Source organism: Microtus oregoni, unplaced genomic scaffold (assembly GCF_018167655.1).
Source record: "Microtus oregoni isolate MIOR12 unplaced genomic scaffold, Mior012 000000F_ref0000247, whole genome shotgun sequence".
In the NCBI taxonomy this organism is placed as follows: Eukaryota; Metazoa; Chordata; class Mammalia; order Rodentia; family Cricetidae; genus Microtus; species Microtus oregoni.
In genome coordinates, this window is record NW_024543059.1 from 11,930,700 (window position 1) to 11,955,897 (window position 25,198).

The 25,198-nt window shown below is 44.4% G+C and overlaps 1 protein-coding gene across 2 annotated transcripts in view; it reads left to right on the forward strand.

Moving 5' to 3' along the window:
• Il16 (interleukin 16) overlaps window positions 1-25,198 on the forward strand; it is a 72,516-nt gene that overhangs the window by 15,529 nt on the left and 31,789 nt on the right. For both annotated transcript variants that reach the window (XM_041639782.1, XM_041639704.1), the window contains exon 3: window positions 22,504-22,612. In XM_041639782.1, coding sequence (XP_041495716.1) covers window positions 22,504-22,612 — 109 coding nt within the window. The remainder of the gene's footprint in view (window positions 1-22,503; window positions 22,613-25,198) is intronic.

Sequence of the window (25,198 nt, forward strand, 5' to 3'; positions counted from 1 at the left end):
AGGATAAGCCTGGGCTACATAGTAACGTTTGATTCAGCCTGGAATACGCAACGATTTGCCTAAGGGGGAAGAGAAAAGTAAGTAAGAAGGAAAGTATGTTGTGAGCATCCAGAAGTCTAGAACAGGACAGGCAGAGAGTAAAGGGGAGAACAACAGGGCAGGAAGCCAAGGTAGCGGCCAAGGTCCTAAGTAGGGCTGTGGCAAAGCTTTGGAGCTTTATTATAAGGATGGGAGGCAGGGAAGGGACATGATGAGGTTGTTTTAACAGGAGCACTGAGGGGCTTCTCAGGAGGCCAGCAATGGTGTGGGGTACACTGAGAAGAGTCAGGGCAGGGACGGACTCCTGTGGGCCAGGTAAAGCTGAAGGGCTTGTTGATGGGGGACGCAAAGTGTGACACCATGAGAGGGGTCCCTTCCAGCTGCACATCTGGCCAGAGCAGCAGCTCAGAGAAGGGTGTGTATGAGAGCGAGACAGCAGGAGAGAGAGGAAGAGGAGGGGCTGGAGTAAGATCAGGAAAAGCAGATTGGTTCCCTGAATGAGGGACCATTTTTTGTTCTTTTCAGGCAGAAGATGCTGGAAAGGATTCCATGTAGAGAAAACTGCTTAAGCAAAGAGATAGAGGAGAGGGTGGGTGCTTGAGAGCTTGGGTCTTGTCCACTAGGCACACATGGGCATGTCCAAGGCTCCACTGATGTACCTGTCCAGGCCGAGGTATCTGCAAAAGGGAGGAAAATGGGAAGAAACCAAAAATCCTAGCAACAAGGAAACTTTCTCAATTATCCTTGCTCATCTTTCTGCTGTATTCACCACTCTTATCTCCTCGTCCTTCATCTCCCAAGACCCTAGGAGGGAGGCAGCCATAGCCTTATCCCTAACAGCATGAGGCCGGGGTGTGGGCTCACTGCTCTGATTGTCTGGGTTGGAATCGGTCTTGCCCACATACTATGTGTCTGATCCTGGGCAATTCATGTTTCTTCCTTGCGCCTCAATTTCCTCCTCTTAGAAACTGAGAATACTAGGGGATGGAACACGCCTTAGATAGATGGGATTTGAGAAGTCAAGACTAGAGAGAATGTTCATCCGTGCTGATTCTGTGGCTGTAGCAACTGCTCGATAGATAACATCATTTCTCTTTTCAGGGGTGAAAACTTGGTTTCTGGGTAATTGAGTAATTAATAAATTCAGTAACATTTACAAGAGTTGTGGCTTTAATGGTGCGATAGGCTAGTGGGGCCAACCAGACCATTGCAGTTCCTACTGTGGTCAGGTCAGACGTAAATTTGGAGAGGGGATATTCTAGTGGAGGTAACGATGGGAGGCCAGGTGAGTAGGGTGGAAGTTTGGATGTGACAGGAATCCTGGGCTAAGCAGAGGCTGGGAAGAGAGTGAGAGGGTACAGGCTAGGCTGACGTGAAGGCTCAATCAGGCCTGAGTCAAGAGAGGAGAGAGAGGTGCTGTGTGGCTGGCGATTGGGGATGTGATTCCTTTTAAGTGAGCACAGGTGAGTCTTAAAGAACCATGAATGTGTTGCCAGCAAGGGAAGGTTTTGGTTGGTTGAGCCCCTCCTTTTATCAAAGATGCCAGCTCAAGGAGGTCAAAGGCCATAGCTGGTCCCAGTACCGTAGAGAACCCTCAGAACATCTCAGGCCACCCACTTCCTTCCAGCAGGGATGTTCTGGTCCCTGCTGGGCTCCCTGCTTCTCCTCAACAGAAGCTTCCTGTGCTCAGGCATGACTCAGCTGGCTCAGACGGGCTTCTCGGCTTCCAGCAGTGCCATGGTTACACCGATTTCCAAACAACATCTGGAAGAGACCCCGTGACGTCAGCCCCCACTCTAGACACGCCTAATGTGAAACTTGAAGAGAGGAAGTTACATAAACAGCTAACTTGAAGAAAAATTTTCTTTTTTTAAAAAAGAAAGCATCACGGGAAGGTTGTGTGTGGCACACCCAGGATGGGGCTGATTCCTGCCTACGGGTGTGCAAAGCCAGGGGGGATGGCTGGAGCTCCGTGGGAGTGTGAGCCTGTGGAGAACACTGAGGTCCCAGGAGCCACTTGCTCCAAGGCCAGCTTTCCAAAGGCCCTCGGTCCATCAGACCTAGAACACTTACAGGAGGAAGTAACTGGGTTTCCCTGACACTTCAGACTGTCTTTTCCCCATATAAAACTGTTTTTTTCATTCAATTTCTTTTTCTCTTTCTCTTCTCTCTTTCCCTCTATTACTCACTCACTCCTTCCTTCCTTCCTACTTTCCTTCCTTCCTTCCTTCCTTTGAGTTATGTGAACAAAGAAGACCGTGAATTTTTGAGCATCCCGCCCTTACCTCTGGGGCATACCCCACCACACCCAGTTTAAGCAGTGGTGAGGATTGAACCCAGAGCCTCGTTCATACTAGGCAAGCATTCTACCAACTGGAGCTATATTTCTAGCCTCAAAGAGCATTTTTTTTTTTAAAAAAAAACATCATTTGAGCAGAATATTAAGGCCAAGGAAAGGAAGCTAGACCAGAGAAGGGCACTCCCTTCCTCCCCATTTCTTTCTTTTCCTTCCCCCTTCAATCTTTGCTTCCAGTTTCTAAAAATACTGGATTTTGCATGTTCTAAGCTATTATCTGGAGTAAAGAAACAAATCTAGGCGCTGGAGATCCGCCTGCCTCTACCTCCCGAGTGCTGGGATTAAAGGCTTGTACCACCACTGCCAGGCTTCTATATTCTGTTTTCTTTCTTATCTTTTAGTTTAGCTGATTTTTTACATTTGTTACAGGCTTATCTTTAACAGGGGCAGGACTTGAGCTCAGGGCACAAATGATATCCATAAACTAAATGTCTAAAATGATACATCAAGGTGAAAGATTTTTCAAATCAATTCTTCTGTCATTCCCCTTGGACAAATAGGCCCCTGAAGGAACCTGCAGGCCAGTCTCAGTTAAGGGCTTAGTCTCCTCAGAGTTCTGCCCTGGCTGCTGGGAGGTCCATCTTGACTCTTGGCTATCACTCTCTGTCTGGCCACCCCCACTGTCCATCATCATAAGGATCTTTGGTGTAAGCAAGTGGTCACCCACAGTTTCCTATTCACTGCCGTCCTCCAAGCAAGCCCTGGCAACCCTCCATCCCAGAGATGTGTATACTCATGCCATGGACCACTCTGGACAGCACACATCTCCAGGAGAGAGGGGATGGGCACACAAGTGCCCCTGCTGAAGTCAATGCCTTCATCTACATGTGCTTCTCACTTTCTCTCTGGCTGGATCTCACATTGTCCTCAAAACCTGCTTGCTCCCTTGGTACTCTTTGAAGTTGGCCCTCTCTTAAGGTATGGTGGGAGACAGGCCTTGTTGAGATGGAGAACTGGTACAGAGTGATTGCCCTAAAAATGTTTATAGATAGAACTATTTACAGATCGGCACAATGAGGCCACCCTTAAGACAGAGCATCTGCTGGCATAGCCCCTCTCTTGAGCCAACATGTGGGGTTACATCAGACATTCTGTCAGCATCCTCTAGCTGGAATCTAGAGTCAGTGGTGCTCAGCCAGGGGGAAGAAAAGAGCCAAGAGGATAGACACATGTTGTGGGGGGGAGGGTCCTGCTTCTAGAGCTGCCCCCTGGAAGGATGTTAAATGCTTTGATCCAGGCTGGTACATCCTGATCTTCTTTACAAATTTAAAAGATTGGTTAGGTGAAGTCACCACTCATCTACCGTGACTCCGTGGTGGTACAGTCAGCTCAACCATCTGCATCTCTGGCATGTGCTGTGTGTGCGTGTGTGTGTGTGTGTGTGTGTGTGTGTGTGTGTGTGTGTCTGTCTGTCTCAAGGCCTCCTTAGGCAGACCAGTTCCTAGCAGCCTAGTCTGTGGCTTGAGGTCTAGGCTTTCTTGGCGAGCAGGAAACCTTATACCCTGGCTGCTTGTCTTCTTCCTGCCACAGAAGAGCCACTTGCGGGCACCGAGAGCAGTCACTGTGAGGGAGGTTTAGGCTTCTAGGACTCCCACGGAGCTGCTGGGTCCCCAGAGTCTATGAGAGGACACAGAGAGAGGCAAGGGTGGTCTGTGTGCAGGAAGTGGGGAGAGACAGCCCACAGGTATGATTCATGCCCACTTGCTGATGCTCACTCAAATTCCATGTGATTTCTAGTTTCCAATGCTAGAAGACATTTGGAAATGTTTCCTTAGAAGTCGGCTTCATTAGTTGGCATTTTGAATCTCGTTGGTTTTGGCAAGTCACCATTTGGCTAGTGAAGAGTTTGCCTGGGTAGGAGAATAAAGGAACCTGGGACTAATCAGTGAAGCAGCTACCTTTCCAGCTCGGCTGTTTGTCATCGTCCTTTGCATGCAGATTACAGTCCATCTAGGCTTCTCCCCACCCCTGCATGCAGTCTGTGCCTTACCTCCTTCAAGAGTTTGACTGTACAGCCACCTCTGTCAGGAATACTCATGAGCCCAAACCTGAGTCATCGTGGAAGGCCCAGAGGGTTAGCCAGCGTTCTAGGACTGTATCAAGAGTCTCCGAGAGAATCAGCTCGAAGGGAAAAAGGCTTATCTAGGTCCATGGATCAAGAGGTCTCAGCTCACGGTTGTTTCAGTTGCTCTTGGGCTGATGGTGGGGTTAGAGCTGGACTGTTGTCTGGCAGATGATGTTACCTCTGGAGACAACGGTGTGAAAGGGCACACATCTGTCTGCATTGGTTTTTTTATAACTTTATATAAATCTACAGTAACAAACAGAATGGGAGTTAAGAGACGAGTTGAAAAGTGCATCCTGTATGCCAGAAAGCAGCCGTTTGGAAACAGCGTTACTAAAAAGGTAGTAGTTATGATTAGACTAGAAAATGTTTAGCAAATAATTTAGTGAGAGATGTAGAAGTTCTTATTGGAAAAAAGTTACAAAGCCTTGTTGAATGACACTAAAACGAGGCCTGCCTGAGTGGTGGAGATGTTTGCATACCGTGCTTATGAAAATGGAAAAGGTATTAGGTATCTATACTCTCCCAAATTTATTAATGAATTTAACTAAAATTTCTTCAGTTAAAAATATTTCAAATTAGCAAACAAAGATTTATATACCATTACGGCATTTTAAAACAAAGTATTTTAGTAGATCCGTCTGTCCCTTTCCTGCCTCCTTGCCTCTCTACCCTTCCTGTGACATCCCCCAAGGCTCCTTTCTGTTTCCATGGCACATGTGTTCTCTGCTCCCTCCCCTAGCATCTCCCTGTACCCTCTCCTTTCTAACGCTTTAGGAGTTCCGCATGCATACCCATTTAGACATGCGTGCATGTATGTGACTTGCTAGGCCTTGAGGATGAGAGAGGATATGCAATTTGTTGTAATTTTTAGCATGGATCATCTCCCTTAATATGTGTGTAACATGTTTTTATGTTGATTTGTTGGGGTTTATCCTGTTTGTAACCCTCTCCGCTTCTCAGATCTGCCATTGTCCACCTTTTCTTTCATCTGGGGAGTTCTTAGCCAGTATCTCCATTGGTACTTTCTCAACCCTTCCTCTGCCTTCTGGACTCCACAACTCTGGAGAGACCAACATGAGATCTTTTGCTAGGATTCTACAAGTTCTATGAAAATTTATTTGAATTGTGTTTTAATTTATCTGGTGCTTTTAAGTAGATCTCTTTTTATGCCCCTAAAAATGTTGTTGTGGATTATATTAGTAACTTTCTTGTTCCAGCTTCTAGTTTAGTCTTTCCTCTGTCCTTTGAGCCAGTCCTCTGTGGTTTGTTCAGTTGGCAAGTATACATTGCATTTCTAAGATTTTGATTTGATTATTCATTTCTCATAATGCTTTTCTGAAACTTCTTATTTTTTATCATTTTTTAGACACATCATAAATTTTTTTTATCAGTACTTCTTGATTTCTACTTAAAGACCTTCGACAGTTAACTCAAATATTTCTGTTATCTCAATGTTGAGATCCGTGAATCTTTTTTCCTACCCATTTTGAAATCTTTTCCATTGTGGATATGAGGGGTGATTTTGAAATTTGGATATTGTTGTAAATGTTATTGCTTCCGAGTCTTATTTACAATTTTTATTTTGGTTGTCTTTATTTGATATTCTTCTTTAGTCTGCTAATCTGTAGGGTTTTTTTTTTATATATTTCCCAATATTAAATAGTCCTTTGGATCACTGGATTGAGTTAACTTCTATTTTGGTTTGTGATCTTATGCTCGTGTCCGAGACTGCTTTCCAACAGGCCTTTCTTGTTCTAGATCCAGGGTCACGTGTACCTCATGATGTCGCCAGACTTTCTTCATTATTTTCTCTCATCCTTTCCCTGGATCAATGTGGTCTAGCTTTGGATGTTTCTGTCCCCGTGACGGGAACCCAGGAGGAACCATCTAAGGAGTAGGTTCTTACTCTGGCCTATGGTTCCCAGGGCTTCCGTGCAGGGTCAGCGAATGCCATTTGTTACTGTGGCTATAGTAAACTTGAACATCTTAGGGGGAGCATGTGACGGGTCAGAGATGTTCCCCTCATGGCATCCAGGAAGCAGAGAGAGAGAGAAGGGGAGGTACTGGGGACAAGGCGCATCTTTCTGGGTCACACACCTGACTGGCCCATTTCTTCCAGCTTAGACCCACCTGCTACCCACTACTCCCATTAACCGGTTATAACCTGCCATTGGATTGTCCCCTGATGATGTAGAGGCCTCAGCAGCCAATCATTTCTCAGTGGCTGGATCCATCAATTGAGGATTAAAATTGCAACGTGTGTGTTGTTATCGTTTTAATTTAATTTAATTTAATTTTAGGGATAGTTCATATCCAACTACAACAAACCTCATAAAATAAGAGATGTGGTCCTTAGTTACCAAAATCTCAAATTGCTTATTTCTGTAGCGATCTGTAACACTTCCAGTTGATGTCATCTGGAATTAGTGTTTTCCTCGTGGGAAGGCTTACTATTCAGCTTATTTCGGTTTTTACGAGACCATGAAGGTTTCCTAATTTTTCTGGAGTTGGTTTTTGATAAAGCAGGCTTTCTCATAATTTCCCGACTTCACCTGATTGCTCAAATATATCTCGTGTCTCTTTGCCATCCTTTGACTCTCGAGGCAGCGTCTATAGTGATGCTCTTTTATGTCATTTGTGTTCCCCGTCTTTCCTCCAGGGTCCTTTGCTGGAGCAGCCCCAGCATTTTAAAAGCTTTTCACTGAACCCATTTTTCATTTGTTCAGGGTCTGTACTGTATGCACATCGTTATTCTAGAAATTCTTCATTATCTGTTCCATTCAGCTTCCCTTAATGATTATGTTACCATTTTCATCTTCTCTTTTTAATACAAACACTCAGGATGGTAACTATTGCTACATACATTGCTGCATCTTTAGCTGCATTCCAGACACTTGGCTAAGTACAAGTTTACATTGGTTTTGTGCTCAATGCTTCACATGTCCAGTGCTGTCTGTCCTCTGAGGGTCACACCTTCCTTCAAGGATGCTTCTTTATTTCCAGATCCACAGGGATTTTCCAGGTACCTTCAAAAAGGCGTTGTCCTGCTTTTGAAAGGACCACACAGTCACAGGGAACTGTGAAGATGACACAGAGACGTCCCACCACCCCACACCATTTTATAGCAGCGATCTCACGTGCCCGTAGTACAACATGGGAATGGGAATCGGGGGCTGAAGAGATGGCTCAGTGTTTGAGGTTGTGCACTGCTCTTTCAGGGGACTTACAGTCTCCTGCAACTCTGGCTCCCGGGGAATCTAATGCCCCTGGCTGCCAAGAGCACCTACGTTTATGTGAGCATATTCACGCATATATACGCAAATTTAATAATAATCAACTTTTTAAATGGCAAATTTGACATTGCTACAATGCAGGTGTAGTTCTGTGTAGTTTTGAATACATCAGCCACGTACCAAAGTGATGCATTACCAAGAAAAGTCTCCTGTGGTGCTGCACCCCCCAGACATATTCTAGGCCTCCTTTCCAACCGTACCTATCCAAGAAACCATAGTTTCCTTTCTCTCCACTTATTTGTGGTGCTTCCAGTGTGCTGTCCCAGTTCTTTGTTTATTATCTGGAAATGATTTGATGGTCCTGCAAATGCTTATTTGTGGAAGCATTTTGTGTAGGTTTAAAAAGACGCTGTGTTCTGCAGTTACCCCGAAGACTTTTTGCCTGTTTTGATCTTTTATTTTCCTCGGGGCTATGCTGGTTTAAGTGAGAATGTCCTCATTGACCCAGAATATCTGGTCCCCAGTTGGCGGGGCTGTTTGGGCAGGTCACTGGGGTTGGACTTGGAGGTGTCAAATCTGGAACCATTCCCAGTTCACTCTCTCTGCTTCCTGCTTGTGACTCGGGATGCCAGCCCCCAACATCCTGCTCCAACCTACTGCCTGCTGCCATGTTTCCCCACCACGAAGGACTCTTGTCTCTCTGGACCCATGAGACAAGGGAGCCTTTCCTTCTGAAGCTGCCTTGGTCGTGTTGTTTCGTTACAGCGACAAGAAAGGAACTAATGCAGAGGGCTAAAGGTATCACCACAGTCTATATTCTTTTTAGTTATGTCAGCAATTTGTGAGGTTGTACAATGTGGACTAGCACATTCAGAATTATATTTATTTTGAGATTTAAACATGTTATTATTTAGCAGAAAATTTGCTATTATTTTTTTCAAATAAAAATATCATCTTAATTGGGGCTGGAGAGATGGTTCAGAGATTAAGAGCACTTTCTGCTCTTGCAGAGAAGCTGTCTTAAGTTACGTTTCTATTGCTGTGAAGAGACACCATGACCATGGCAACTCTTATAAAGGAAACAATTAATTGGGGTGGCTCACTTACAGTTTCAGAGGTTCAGTCCATTATTATTGTGGCAGGAAGCATGGCGGCATCCAGGCAGACATGGCACTGGAGGAATAGCTGAGAGTCCTACACCTTGCAGGCAACAGGAAGTCAACTGACTCACTAGGAAGTATTCCAAGCATAGGAAACCTCAAAGCCCATCCCCACAGAGACACGCTTCCTATAGCAAGGTCAAACTTAGACCAACTAAGCCACATGTCCTAATAGTGCCACTCCCCATGAGATTATGAGGGCCAATTACATTCAAACTACCACTGGACCCAAGTTCAATTCCTGGCACTCCTGTGGAAACTCATAGCTATCTGTAACTCCGGTTCCAGGGGATCCAGTATCTCCTCTATCTTTTCTGACCTCTATGGGCAGCTGGCACACGCGAGGTGCACATACAGGAAAAACGCTCAGATACATAAATAAAAATAAATCTGCTTTTTTTCTATAAAGTGTACCAGTTTTATTTTGCTTTGTATGTGTTTCTTTTTTGTTAAAATTTTAGTTTTTTATTTTATTTTAAATTTTATATATGCATACTGTATTAACACCACCTCCCCCCCCACAAATCCTTCCATATCTCCTACCCCCTCTCAAATTTGGACACTTTTTCTTTAATTATTTGTATCTAATTATTAATTATATTTATGTATGTAAATGAATTAACACATAAACAGCCTCTTGAGCCTGTTTAGTGTTGCTTGTATGTACATGATTTTAGGCACCCACATTTTAATCTAATTTTTGTTCCTTTGTTTTTAAGCCCACCCCACCCCACAGACATAAGAACACACACATATGGTTCTTAATGGCTTGTTTCCTGTTGTTTGTCTTACATAGTTCCTGCTGAGAAGGGAGTTAATTGCTTCCTGTTGGAAGACAGTTTTTCATTTCTCCCTGCCTGCTGCTCCGAACAATTAGTTTATTTGTGTGTCTGTGGTGTATGTTTTTGTGGTGTTTGCAGATGTATGTGTGTATGGAGGCTGGCCGAAGATGTCAGGTTTTGGCTTTATCATTTGCACATATACACACACGTATATGTAGATATATACATACATATGCCATCCAGAGTTTCAGTGGCCAATTGGGGTTCTTGGAATGAATGCATCCCCTGTGAATACTGGAACATTCTTAAAAGTTGATGAATTTTATTGTGTAGAAAAAATTTTGTCCAGTCTTTTCACCTGGCATTTTTACTAAAAATTTTAACCTGGCCTCTTGTGCCAGAATTATTGCTTAGCCTCTGCTCTCCTCTCTCTCTCTCTCTCTCTCTCTCTCTCTCTCTCTCTCTGTCACACACACACACACACACACACACACACACACTTTATTTTATGGCTAGGGTGTTTTACTAGCATGTACTGTCTGTACATCCCTTGTTTGCTTGGTGCTGGCAGAAGCCTGAAGAGGAGAATATTGAATTTCTTGGAACTGGATTTACAGACAGTTATGAGCTGCCATGTGGGCACTGGAAATTGAATCATGGTTCCCTGCAAAAGCAGCCAGTTCTCTTAATTGCTGAGCCACCTCTCTAGTGCCCCCGCCCCCCACACCTTATTCTTTGTAGACAGGGCCTCTCACAGAGCGTGGAGCTGGACTGGTGGCTATGAAACCTCCAGCAACCCTTCTATTCCCCCCTCCTCCAGAAGCTGAGATTGCAGGTGTGCACACCACCAAGCTTGCATTTTACCTTAGCTCTAGGAGCAAACTCAGGTCCTCACGCTCACCCAGCAAGTGTTCTTACCCGCAGAGCCAGCTCTCCAGCTCCTGCTCACGGCTTTTAAGGACTACATATTTGAGTGTTTTCTTTTTTCAGTTTTCCCCAGAAATGGTTTTTGATATGCTTTAATCTTTATTTATTTTACTTAGGGTTTGTTGAGTTTGGTGAGTTTATGTTTTAATGTCTTTCAGATGTTGTCATGTGAAGTACTGGATGGATAGATAGATGATATGTAGATAGATGATATATAGAAGACAGACAGACAGACAGACAGATGATGTAGGTCCCTTCGTCCTGCAAATTTGCTAAGTGGGTAAGTTGTCACTGTCTAGTTTTAAGCTCTCATTTGTATTTCCCATGTCTTTGTGTTGCTACCTGGGTATTCTTCAAACCTATGCCCCAGTTCTTCTGTCTTCCCTTCAGTGCTGTTATCTAAATATCCCTTTCAGTCTGTTTACTTCTGAATATTAATTTATTAATATTCAACTCTCTGAGACATTTTCAGTTTCTGGTCTGAATTTCCGGCTACTTCCTTCATGTCTTTAAAACACGGCGCTTGTTGATCTTGCGGTCTGTGCAGGCTTCCTTCCGTGTGTGTGGTTCTCGCGGCTTTCAGTGAGTTTTGTTTCGACTTAGCTGTTTCCTCAGACTCCTCTGTCCCCCTACTTTCTCTGTGGGTGTTTCGGGGGCCCCAGGCAGTGGTAGTTCCCTCACAGAAGATTCAAATCTGCTCCCATGGGGCAGTTGGATCATCATTAGGCGGGAGCAGGATCGACCAGGTTTTTGTCTGCAGAGTGGTAAGGCATTCACGTGGCGTCAATTAGGACTGCGGCTCCCGCACGGGCTCAGCGGTGGTTGTCAATCCTCAGGGGATTCCCCCTTCCCTTCAGGGTCATATCTGGACCATAATTTCCTTTCGTTTCCCCAGGGGTGGCATGGGTTCGCTCTAGCTCATACTTAAAATAAGGAGATAATCCTTTGGAGCGTCCTCTGGATGCAAAGAGATTGTCCCGTTAAGCTCTGTCCTTGGGAAGGAACGGGGCTTTCTCCTGCTCTGTGTGTTTCATAAGGATGCACACTGCAAAATCCAAATTCAGTCACTCAGCACACGATCTCAGAACCACAGCACATTCTGGGCTCTGCTTGTTTCTCAAAAAGCCACCACACAGCCTTTAATCCTGTCACCGGCCTCTGGCTATGCCTGATAAGGATGTTTTCTCATTGATTGGTTTCTGTCTCACTTAAACCAGTTCCTTGGTTTTTGCCGAAGGATCACAGTCAGTGATCACCACTAGTGAAAGCATGACTCTCCCCTGTCCTTGAAAGCCTCACCCACCAGTGTTTTCAGTTTACAGGTGTGATGAGCATCATGGCACAAACATCTGTATGTGTTTTATACAATTATTCCCTATAATAAAATATGAGACCATGAAGAGACAGAGTTGAGAATCATTTGGGATGTGGGTTGGTGTTCTTTGGAGACTGAATTTTAGGGTTCTTTTTAAAATTAATTTTATTAAGCTATACATTTTTCTCTGCTCCCCTTCCTCCCTCTCCCCTCCCCTCTTCTCTCTCCCTCCTACATTCTCCCTTGGTCCCGATGTTCCCCATATACTTTTTTACAATTTACTTGTCTTTTTCTACTTTCCATGTAGATTAGATCCATGTATGTCTCTCTTAGGGTCCTCACTGTTGTCTAGGTTCTCTGGGATTATGAATTGTAGACTGGTTTTCTTTACTTTATGTCTAAAAGTCACTTATGAGTGAGTACATATGATAATTGTCTTTCTGAGTCTGGGCTATGCCACTCAACATGATGTTTTCTAGCTCCATCCATTTGCCTGCAAATTTCAAGATGTCTGTTTTTCTGCTGTGTAGTACTCCATTGTGTAAATGTACCACATTTTCCTTATCCATTCTTGGGTCGAGGGGCACTTAGGTTGTTTCCAGGTTCTGGCTATGACAAACAAAGATGCTATAAACATAGTTGAGCACATGTCCTTGTGGTACGATTGAGCTTCCTTTGGGTATATACCCAAAAGTGGTATTGCTTGGCCATGAGGAAGGTTGTTTCCTACTTTTCTGAGAAATTGCCATGCTGACATCCAAAGGGGCTGTACCAGTTTGCATTCACACAGCAATGCAGGAGTGTTCTCTTTACCCCACAATCTCTCCAGCATAAGTTGTCATCAGTGTTTATTATTTTGGCCATTCTTACAGGTATAAGACAAAATCTCATACTTGTTTTGATTTGCATTTCTCTGATGACTAAGGATTTTGAGCATTTCCTTAGGTATCTTTCAGTCATTTTAGATTCCTCTGTTGAGAGTTCTCTGTTTAGGTCTATGCTCCATTTTTAAAATCGAATTATTTGTTCTTTTGATGACCAATTTCTTGAGTTCTTTGTATATTTTGGAGATCAGTCCTCTGTCTGATGTGGGGTTGATGAAGATCTTTCCCTATTCTGTAGGCCACTGTTTTGTCTTGTTGACTGTCTCCTTTGTTTTACAGAAGATTTTCAGTTTCAGGAGGTCCCATTTATTAATTTTTGCTCTCAGTGTCTGTGCTACTGGGATTATATTTAGGAAGTGATCTTCTGTGCCAATGCATCCAAGTGTACTTCCCTCTTTCTCTTATATGAATTCAGTATGGTTGGCTTTATGTTGAGGTCTTTGATCCATCTGGACTTGAGTATTTTTTTTGATTTTTCGAGACAGGGTTTCTCCGTAGCTTTTGGTTCCTGTCCTGGAACTAGCTCTTGTAGACCAGGCTGGCCTCGAACTCACAGAGATCCGCCTGCCTCTGCCTCCCGAGTCCTGGGATTAAAGGCGTGCGCCACCACCGCCCGGCTTGGACTTGAGTTTTTTGCATGGTGATAGATATGGATCTATTTTAATTCTTCATGTTGATATCCAGTTATACCAACACCATTTGTTAAATATGTTTTCTTTTTTCCATCTGATATTTTTGCTTTTTTGGTCAAAAATCAGGTGTTTGTAGGTGTGTGAATTAATATCTGTGTCTTTGATTTGGTTCCATTGGTTCTCCTGTCTGTACCATGTTGTTTTCAGCACCGTAGCTCTGTAGTAGAGTTTAAAGTCAGGGATTGTGATACCTCCAGAAGTTCCTTTATTTTACAGAATTATTTTGGCTATCTTGGGTTTTTTGCTTTTCTATATGAAGTTGATTACTGTTCTTTCGAGGTCTGTGAAGAATTTTGCTGGGATTTTGGTGGGCATTGCATTGAATCTGAAGATTTCTTTTGGTAAGATTGCCATTTTTAGTATGTTAATTCTACCTACCCAAGAGCATGGGAGAGCTTTTCATTTTCTGGTGTCTTCAATTTCTTTCTTCCAAGATTTAAAGTTCTTGTCATACAGGTTTTCCACTTGTTTGGTTAGAGTTACTCAGAAATATTTTATGCTATTTGTGGCTATTGTGAAGGGTGATGTTTCTGATTTCTTTCTCAGTCTTTTTATCATCTGTGTACAGGAGGGCTACTGAGTTTTTTTTTTTTTTGAGTTAATCTTGTATCTTGCTACATTACCGAAAGTGTTTATGAGTTGTAGAAGTTCCTTGGTAGAATTTTTGGGGTTGCTTGTATAAACTATCATATCATCAGCAAATAGTGAAAGTTTGACTTCCTATTTTCCAATTTGTATCCCCTTGATCTCCTTTTGTTGTCTTATTGCTCTTAGCTAGGACCTCAAGAGCTATATTGAATTTCATCTAGAGGTCATTGGCATAAAGTAATTTTATAATAAAAGAAAAAAAGTCCTCAAAAGGTGAGTTCAACCACCTTTAAAATGAAAATATCCCAGACCTAGATTAAGGTAGCCGCCACTCAAAGATTTGCCCAGCCCCCACCTCCATGCACCTCAGGAAAGAGTTGCAGTGGCCCTTCGGAAGCTGTGGTGCTTAGATTAGAGTTCCACCCTTTCACCATCAATTCATTAGAGTTCCACCCTTTCACCATCAATGCATTAGAGTTCCACATTTTCACCATCAATGCATTAGATTAGAGCTCCACACTTTCACCATCAAGTGCATCTTTATGTATTTACTCCTCACCTGACCCCCCTGACTCCCAGAAATGATAGAGTTGAAACTATAAAAAACATTGGCTTCAGATCCTATTCCACAACTTGTGTCCTTTTGCACGTATTCTGCCTTTTCCCTGCACCCTTTCTGGACCCCCTTTTTAAACAGTTACTCTGTGCGCATGGCCTGAGATCGGAGTCTAACTCATGTCCTCGTGTGTGGAAATGGGTCTACCCTGGCAGCATTTTTTAGAAATATTCTTTTCACGGTATCAGAGGCCACTGTAGTAGGCGATCTGGGCCAGGACCTTGACCAGGACAGGAGTGGGAATGGCGTGCTGAAGAGGCTTGAGAAGGTGGAATTAGAAGGACCTGGTGACAGTGGTCATGCTGTGGAGAAGGGGAGTGGACATTAGAGGGAAGTCCTGGCTGTGCTTGTCCCTTCCCCTTGAAAATATCAGACAAGGGACATCATCCGTATGACCAGGTGGTGGCCCAGAACCAATCTGCTGGAGTCTGCTTGTGTGTCCTTGTGATTTAAAAAGCGAAGCCTGTTGCCGCAATGCCAACCCAACCACAAGAAATGGACCTTGATGGAGATGGTTGGGTTATGCTGTGTGGGTCCCTCAGAGGCAGCGGTCACAGCAACTCCGTTCAAAAGAAAACAGGAAAGTTTCCGTTGAGGAGGAAGGCCGCCAGCAAGCTCCGGAGTGTCAAGTCTGTCACTGATGCCAGCGAGTGATCCACATGCAAAATGATCTCTCCCAGTGGGTCAATGGGACTCATAAGCCTTGGGAGAACTTCAGGCTCTGCAATCAGTTTGCTTGTATGACACAATGCCCCCAAATTCCTCCTACAATAATTCTGGGTTATCCTCTCATTCCAAGAGGACTGCGTAGCTTTCCATTTTTAGAGTCGGCTGTTTGTCTCTAGAAGCAATAGGACTGATCTTAATGTTGGTAAAAGTACTGTGAAGAGCTTGCTGGACAGGGGACCACAAGGCCATTTGGTCCCCCTGTGACTGGGTTGGTGGAGAGATGGATGTCTAGGTAATGGTGGCGTGCATTGCCCACAGAATGGCTGCCGTGACCTCAGTCTCTGACGAGAACAAGGGGAAGAGTGTTCTAATGACTGTGTTAGCCCTTTGACCACAGTGACAAAGCCCCAGCGTGGAGAGAAGCCCCACCTTGGGAACAGGAACAGAAGTGTTCTGTTCTGTGTACTGCAGAGGGAGGCCTCTGTGGACTTGCTCTCAGGGCTCCTACAGAGACTCCTTTGATGAGGAGCTGCCCCACCCCAGGACATGCTTGTCCAAGAGTGTCCAGGCTCCCCTGGGAGCCAAGGGAAGCCGTTTGAGTCTTGTGAATAATTTTCTGATATGTGATCATTTCAGAAAAGGAAAGCAGCTCAGAGGCTTTGAACATAACCCTCAGTTGCATTAGAAAGCGCAGCGCTCCAAGTGATGGTGACAGATGGCTAGTCTGCCTCTCCGCTTACAGAAAAGGGAATGGAGTCTGAGCAGCGGTGCAGCATGTCTAGAGTCACGAAGAAGTCAAGACTGCTGGTCTCATGACCTCATCTTCCATCTCGTCACTCATGTCTCAGGGGGAGGCCACCAAATTTGACATCTTCAAAAACATGTTTTGAGATTTCTTTTATATTATGTGTGCGGGCGTTTGGCCTGCACACACATCTGTGCACCGTGTGCATGCATGCATCATGGAAGCCAGAGGAAGGTATTGGAAGAACTGGAGTGACAGATGGTTGCTAGCTGCCATGTGGATGCTGGGAGTTGAACCCCGATTCTCTGGGAAATCAGCCAGTGCTTAAAATGCTGAGCCATCTCTCCAACTTCTTCTTGAAAAATGCATGTGTGTGGGGGATATACACATGTGAGTGTGTGTGTGTGTGTGTGTGTGTGTGTACGTGTACATGTGGAGGCTTGAGGACAACCTTGGGGTGTCATCTTCACAAACGCCATCTACCTCCTCCAACACAGGTTTCAACATTAGCCTGGAGGTCACCTGATAGGATAGACTGAGCAGTCAGCGAGCCTAGGGCTCTTCCTGTGTCTACATCCCCAGTGCTGAGCTTAGAAACTCACCATCACGCCAGGAGGTTTTTTTTTTTTTTTTTTGGTGGGTCCTAGAGATTAAACTCGGGCTCTCATCTTCCATAACCAACCCTTTATCAGCTGTTCCACTCAGCCTCCAGCTTGGCAATGAGATGAACTCAGAACACACGGGGCACTGTTGCGTTGGTGAGCCAGCCACAGAGCGTCTATAAACACCTGCATTGCCTTGCTCAGGAACTTTTAGGATGCATGTCTTTTCACACTCGATGCAAAATTGCCACTTAAGTTTGATCTTCATCCACCAGTGTGTCTCCATTCCTGCCGCGGTGGAATCTAGGGAAACCGTTCCCTTCCCAGAAGGCTAAAGAGATATGCACCTCAGTTTCACACAGTTATCCAGAAGCTTGAGGACATGGCCCTGATTTGATGCAACTTTTTGCCTTCTGTCAGGCCAGACACTGGCCACATGGCTGAGGGGAAGGATCAGCTGCCTTGAGACTTACATCAGAGATGACTCTGGTTAGGGAACACGGACTGGTAAGGAAGACAGACTCAAGTGCATGGTCACACTTCCACGGAGAGCAAAGTCATGAGGCAGGAATGTGCTCTGGGAACTGTGAAGTCCTGTGGAAGACCAAGATGGCAAGATGGCAAGACTTCTTTTGGATCAGGCCTTCTTCAACCAACACTGAAAATGTCAGAAAGTGAACCCCTCATGTGAACAGAACATTCTTTTATTGTTCAATCCAGGAAAAAAAATGGGTTTGTTCTATTCCCTCTGATTCTCCTGCCATCTTGGTTTGACTAGCCAGACAATTTTTATTTTGGATTAGGGATTTTATAAAGAAAAAAAATCCTACTATTGTAACAGTTGAAATAAATGTCATGTTAGTAATTTGTTTGGGGCCCAATTAAAAGGACAAATACGGTAGAAAACCTAGAAAATATGCAATGTGTTAGAGGGGGGTGGTGGTTTGGGCCTGTAATCTCAGTACTCAGGAGGATCAGAAGTTTAAGGTTATTCTTGGCTACATATGGAGTTCAAGGTCAGCCTGGGCTACGTGAGACCCTGTTCCTAAAGGGGGAGAAAGTACTGGGAAAACAGCTTCCAGTAGAGAGCTTACTGTGCATGTGGGGTACCTTAGTTCAAACCCCCAGAGTCTACATTAAGAAGCGAAAAGGCGGGTCTCCTAATGATGTGAATGTCACTCCATCGCTGAGGGGTGAGCACAGTAGACAGCCAAGTCTTGCTCACCAGCCAGCCTAGGCTAACGAGTTTCAGATCAAGGAGAAGTGGTGTCTTCCAAACCAAGACGAGGAGCTCCTGAGGAATGACATCTAAGTCGCCTCCACATACACATGCACACACAAGTCCATACACATATAAAATAAAAAGAAAGGAAAATGCAGACATAGCTTCATCATTCAAATACATCCTTCCTCATTCATGGGAACCGTTGTCCTGTGTGTCTCGCCTATTGTGTGTTATCACAACTGGGAAGAGAACCAGTACACGGCAAGTTCTTAGTAAATGTTTGTTGAATGAATGTCGCTATTTCGGTGCATCTGTTTCTAGCCCTTTTCAGTGTACTTTTTACATTATTATAGTTAGACTATTGTAAAATATTTCAGAACTTATAGATACAAACACAAGTATAAGTACACTAAAATAACTCTTCTAAACACTATCTTAAAAGAAGCTTATCAGGCCATGTCCTGTGTGCATCCGGTTTACTTATTTACTTTCAAATTATTAAACATCTAGAAGTGGTAATACACAGACTGAATTCACGTCTCAGAGGGGCTTCAAGAATAAGGGCCACCCTTGGGCAAGTAGACCAAGCTTAGCAGGCCTGCGAAGGTCCCAATGCCACACTAGATCGCTACTTCTGTCCTCTCACTGGAGAGCAGGAAGTGGAGACTGTACTAGAGGGAACCCTTCACATTAGAGCTGGGATGCAACCTCCTGCCATGGCCATCACTAATAAGTGTCTTTTGGAAATCAGGCTGGATATTCCAGTGTGCTCAGAAAAGCAGATCACACACTTAATTTTGAAAATCAGAGTCTCAAGAGCTCAGCTACATCAACTCTCTCCTGTATATAATCACTGCTTTGGTCACGTGTCAGGAATTTCCCGGGTTGGTGCCCTTAAAGATGGGTCATTTTGCTCAGGCTAACACAGCGCCATCTGCTGCTGAAAAGAAAAATGACTGCCTAGGAGGCGGCCCAGACTTCATCTGTTTTCACAGCGGCGGCTTACCAAGGAAATAAAAGGGAATTGATTTGTGGTTTCTTGCATGAATTCTTGTGTCAGACTGGATTTAGCTCTATTCCTGAAAGTCTGTTAGTGGACTTCTGGATCCAGATTGCTTATGACACTCACCTGGTTAACTCCGCCACCGGGCAGAAAAGTCTTTCAAAACTCAAAAGAAATATACACCTCTGGAGAAACAATTGTCTGAACAGTAGCCATGGAAGGGGGCTAACTGTGTTCTGAATCCTGTGAGAAATTTCTGTGGGTCATAGTGCAGGTGGGCGTGGACTCAGAAAGGCTCACTAGCCTGCCATCAACAACTGGGGAAAATGCCAGCCGTGTCTTCAGTGCCAGCCTGCTGAGGCCGGCTGAGGCCAGCTGATACCAGAGATACCCAATGAGAGGCAGAGCAAGGGGGATTCTCTGTTTCCGGGCCACACACCAGGTGTTGAATATTGTAGCCACTCAGCACACAGAATTAACCAGCCCCTGCCATACCTGCCTTCTCAAAGAGGTAGTCACATCAGGTAGACTAGGAGTCTCCAGGACACTGCAACATTAAGTGCCCACCCCCAAACACCTAAACTATCTTTAGCTATAGCTTCCAGGTCCAATAACAAATATCCAAGTCATTGACCTGGTCGTTCAAACTTGACAGCTATGGACGTCCCTGTGTTTATGGAGTTTCCTACCTACTGCTTCCCTGAAACACATGCGCATGCACGCGCGCGCACGCGCGCGCGCACACACACACACACACACACACACACACACAGTTGCAATAGTAAGTGATGAAGCCAATGTAACTGTCACAGCGTTTGTAAAGTTACAAAAGAGAGCAGACCCGGAAGCAGAAGTAAAGTAATCCCTTCACCTTCTCTGCTAGCCTCTGTGCCCCCCACTCTCCACTTCTGGTGTCTCAGAGAAAGGAGGGGCTGGAGAGTTCTTCCAGATGCTTTTTGTTCATGCAAGGAAGAGCCAGATGGTTTCTTCCACCCTGGTAGAGAGATGAGACTAATTAGGTTATTTAACATACTCAGTACAATGGAAACTCTGCATGTGTGGTGTGTGTGTGTGTGTAATGTGTATGACTGTGTATGTGGTGTGTGTTTGTGTGTTTGAGTGTGAGTGTGTATGTGGTGTGAGTGTGTTTGAGTGTGTGGTTTGTGTGGTATGTGTGTATGTGGTGTGTTGTGTGTTGTATTGTTTGTGTATGGTGTGTTGTGAGGTATGGTGTATGTGTGTACATACGGAGATCAGAAGTCAACACTGACTATCTTTCTCATTCCCTCTCCACCTTACTTTTTGGAGACAGGAGACCAAGCTGGAGCTGGAGCTGGAGCTCACTGACTCAGCAAGACCTGGCCAATGGGCTTCAGGGTCCACCTGCCTCTGCTTCCCCAGCACTGAGATCCTGGCTTTTTATATGGTACTGGGGACCCAAACTTAAGTCCCTATGCTTGGGTGGCAAGCTCTTCATAGACTGAGCCATCTCCCAAGTCCTAGAAACTATTCATATAAAATCAATGCGATAAAAAAGTGAAATAATTCAATACGGTAAGGCAGAAATAGAAGAGGATTGTAAACCATTCGGCTTGATATTGACTTTTAAGTTTCTAAATTAAATGCTGGCAAATAGAAATCAGGAATATAATAAAATCATAATACCCAGGAGAACACTCGGATGATTCAATGCTTTAAAACTCTGTACTTGTCCAGCAGTAATTTTGTGAGTGCCTGTCTCAGGGCGATGTAGCACCCCAGTCGTCTCTAGTACAGGTCTCCAAGGCTCTCTGTTCAGGCCACTTTCTAATCCTTTTGACTGGAACACTTGTCATTCTCTGTAGTGATCTTCCACCTTTGGTTATTGTTAGCCTTTCTTGACTAAAATGTCGGTTATCCAACGTTAGGTCCTTGCCTGTCTAGATCACTGCTGAACTCCCCATGTGTAATCAAGACCCTGACATATGCATTTGACATTTGTAGCATTTATTTAATAACTATGCAATTTCTATTTGTTAAGTACCTTTTAGTTAAGCAAATGTTTATCTGGAATAAATGATTAAGAATGGTTCTAAATCCCAGCCCTCAAGGTGCCTGCTGTTTCAGTAGAGAGACAGACAAATCAACAGGTATTTCTCTGGTCCATGCCTGTAAACACGGATTCCATGTTAGTTTCCCCACTGCCCAGACCTGAATAATCACACAGAAAACTATATTAATTACAACACTGTTTGGCCAATAGCTCAAGCATATTCCTAGCTAGCTCTTATATATTAAATTAACCCATTTCGAATGCAAACTTGTGCAACCACTCTGGAAAGCAGTGTGGCGGTTTCTCAGGAAATTCGGGATCAACCTACCCCTGGACCCAGCAATACCACTCTTGGGAATAGACCCAAGAGATGCCCTATCATACAACAAAAGTATATGCTCAACTATGTTCATAGCAGCATTGTGTGTGATAGCCAGAACCTGGAAACAACCTAGATGCCCTTCAATGGAAGAATGGATGAAGAAAGTATGGAATATATACATATTAGAGTACTACTCAGCAGTAAAAAACAAGGACTTCTTGAATTTTGCATACAAATGGATGGAAATAGAAAACACTATCCTGAGTGAGGTAAGCCAGACCCAAAAAGAGGAACATGGGATGTACTCACTCATATTTGGTTTCTAGCCATAAATAAAGGACATTGAGCTTATAATTCACGATCCTAGGGAAGCTAAATAAGAAGGTGAATCCAAAGACAAACACATAGGCATCCTCCTGAATATTAACCTTCATCAGGCGATGAAAGGAGACAGAGACAGAGACCCACATTGGAGCACCGGACAGAAATCTCAAGGTCCAAATCAGGAGCAGAAGGAGAGAGAGCACGAGCAAGGAACTCAGGACCGTGAGGGGTACACCCACACACTGAGACAATGGGGATGTTCTATCAGGAACTCACCAAGGCCAGCTGGCCTGGGTCTGAAAAAGCCTGGGATAAAACCGGACTAGCTGAACATAGCGGACAATGAGGAATACTGAGAACTCAAGAACAATGGCAGTGGGTTTTTGATCCTACTGCACGTACTGGCTTTGGGGAAGCCTAGGCAGTTTGGATGCTCACCTTACTAGACCTGGATGGAGGTGGGCGGTCCTTGGGCTTCCCACAGGGCAGGGAACCCTGATTGCTCTTCGAGCTGATGAGGGAGGGGGACTTGATCAGGGGAGGGGGAAGGAAATGGGAGGCGGTAGCGGGGAGGAGGCAGAAATCCTTAATAAATAAATAAATTATTAAAAAAATAAATTAACCCATTTCTATTAATCTGTGTAATGCCACGAGGCTGTGGCTTACTGGAAAGGTTCAGCGTCCTTCTCCTTTGGTAGCTACATTGTGTGTCTTTGACTCTGCCTACTCTTCCCCTCTATCTCTGTTCAGATTTCCTGCCTGGCTTTACTCTGCTAAGCCATTGGCCGCAACAGCTTTATTCATCGATCAATAAAAGCAACACATATACAGAAGGACTTCCCACATCCATGCCCCATTATGCTAAGCATTCATTTCAACTCATAATTTGCTGAATAAAAAAGATGAAAACTGTCTTCACAGGAACCTTCTACAACTTCCTCCAGAGAAAAGACTGGAAAATCAGAAGCACAGAGTAGTAGCTTCCTGTTCCCTAAAGTCTGCCACCAGAGGACACGCAGCAACTCCACCAGTGAGTATCTTGCCAAAATATCTTCGGGAACAGGGTTGTATTCGTTCCTTTTTTGTTGCTGTGGAAAATACTGTGACCCAAGCTACTTAAAGAATGTTCCAGAGGGCTAGAGTCCACAGTGGCAGAAGGAGACAGAGCAAACAGTCATGGTGGCAGGAATAGGCTGTCGAGAGCTCACATTTTGAAGCAGATGTGAGTACGGGTGCAGAGAGAGAACTGGAAACGGGAGTCTAAACTCTCAAGACTGCCTCTCATCCTTCCTCCAATGGACCACACTGCCTACACCTCCCCAAACAGCCCAACCAACTGGGGACCAAAAGTTCAAATGCATGAGCCTGTGGGGATGCTCTCATCCAGCCCACCACAGGGACTTACCTGCTCCCGAACATCAGGACTGTTGTTGCTGTCGGGAGCCTAGGGGGCTGGGTCCTTCCTGGGTTATCAAGGGTAAACCAAGTTGACTGTCTATCTCTCAGAGAGCATGCTTCATAGGTGTGCTTCCCAGACAGCTAGAGGGGTTCTATATTGACCTGGCCATGTCTATGTGGACAGCACCTCTGGCTGAGTGACATGCTGGGAAGATCTGGTCTGGGGAAGAGAAAAAAAAAAAAAACCTTTGCTCCTATCCTGAATGCTGGCATAATTCCTGTGCTGAGCAAGCTTCCCCTGCAACCCCAGCCTCCCTTGCCTCACCTGGCACATGACAGGGGCTGCGATCAGAAGACCTGAGGACTCGTGAGTGCTGTAAATAGAATCAGAAGAGTGGAGAAAGGCATGGCGAAATTAAGCTCGCGCTGAAGGTGTTAACACGAAGCCAGGCTAACGTTTTCAGTTAATGCCATGCTCTTCCCATGTGGCTACAGAAAACGTGTGTGCACAAGTCATTGGAAATTCTACTCTAAACACCGTGTTTAGAGTGGAATTGTATGAACATTTATAGTCTAGTTAACAACTCCCTTTTATTAAATATTCTCATTATTTTTAGTCTTTCATTACCATAATCCTTATTGTTTACTTTACACATGAAATTTTTTGCATCTATGTTGATTCCTGAAGGGAACCCCATTTAGCCTCCATATCTGTAAATGGGAACTACTTTTAAAAACAATAACATTTTTACAGAAAATGCGTGGATTCTTTTCTCTCCCCATTGTCTTCTAAACAATCCAGCATATGTAGTGCATTTGTTTGCCTCTGCTATGTGATAATAATGTAGTAAACTTATACAAAATATGGAAAAGCACCCACATATCCTGGTATCTATGGGGGGGGTTCCTGGAAGCAATTGGTGCCCATGAATGCTGAGTGACAACCACACAAGAGGGAGTGGCTGATGACTGAGAAGGCTTGAAGGCTGAGTGTGGTGGGGTCTGTAGTTCCATCATGTGGGCCATACAGGTAGGATGATCAGGAGTCCAAAGCCTGCCTGGACTATATACAGTGAGCGTGTGGCCAGCCTGGGCTACAGCAGAGCCTGTCTCAATCTCACCCCTACCCTCACCCCCAAAACACAAAACAAAATGAAAGACACCATATTTGAGGGCCATTATGCTTAGATTGGGATCTAACTTCCTTGGAAGAGATTATCTATGTGACTTTGGGGAAGCTGCTCGTCTCTCTGAGCCTCATTCTCTGTGGTACTACGAGCCGTCCTTAAATGGCCTGTTTGGAGATTTGTGTAACTTGGTTTATTGTTTGTAATGGCCCGGGAGTTAAATTTTGGTTTAAACGGTCGGTAGATACAGCTGAAGGACTTTGACCACACAGCCACACTAACCTGCCATTCCTTCAGCAGCAGACATGATCAACCATTTCACACTGGGCTACTATTATTCTTTTAAATATGTATTGCACAGGCTTCTCCATCTTGCCTGTGACTGCTTTTCTGCCTTGTTCTGCACCTGGTACTGGTTACACACTTTTCAGGGGGCTCCGTCTAGAGTGAAACCAAGGGAGTCTGTGCAAAACTATTAAGAATTTCAAAGTGGCTAACTAATTTATTAAACTTAATTACTGAATGAATACTTCAGAATAAAATTTCTAAATCATCCCTTTTATGAGAGAAAAAGAACTTAGTGTTATCCACTTTTAGTTCCTTTGGCAATTAACTTTTCCAGTTCATAATTTGACTTAGCTTTAAAGTATAAATTTATTATTATTGTTACATATTCATCTCAACTTATAGCTTCTCTTTCTAAAACTGCTTGGGCTTCTGAGCTGGGCTCCTAACCACATTTGGTATCAGTCAAGCCAGTGCGGTAGGCATTGCAGGCTTTAACTCCCCCCTTTGAAGATGATAATTTTGATGCATTTTTCTATCGCCTTGTATACATCCACAAATATTTTCAGGCAGAGTACCCAGAGGAGGACCCAGAACAGCCAGAGTTTTGGAGAATGAACCATGTCCTGCTCTGGCCTCTGTTTATACAGATCTGAATCCATAGAAGCTACGGAGCACCCAAAAGCACACTAGTTGCCTGGGTCAGAAAGGGCAGAGCCCAGCTCAGCATGGCCTCAGCACTTCACACTGGATTTGTCTATGGTTCTGTAGTCAATCTACTGAAACTCATTCCGAATGGCAACCTA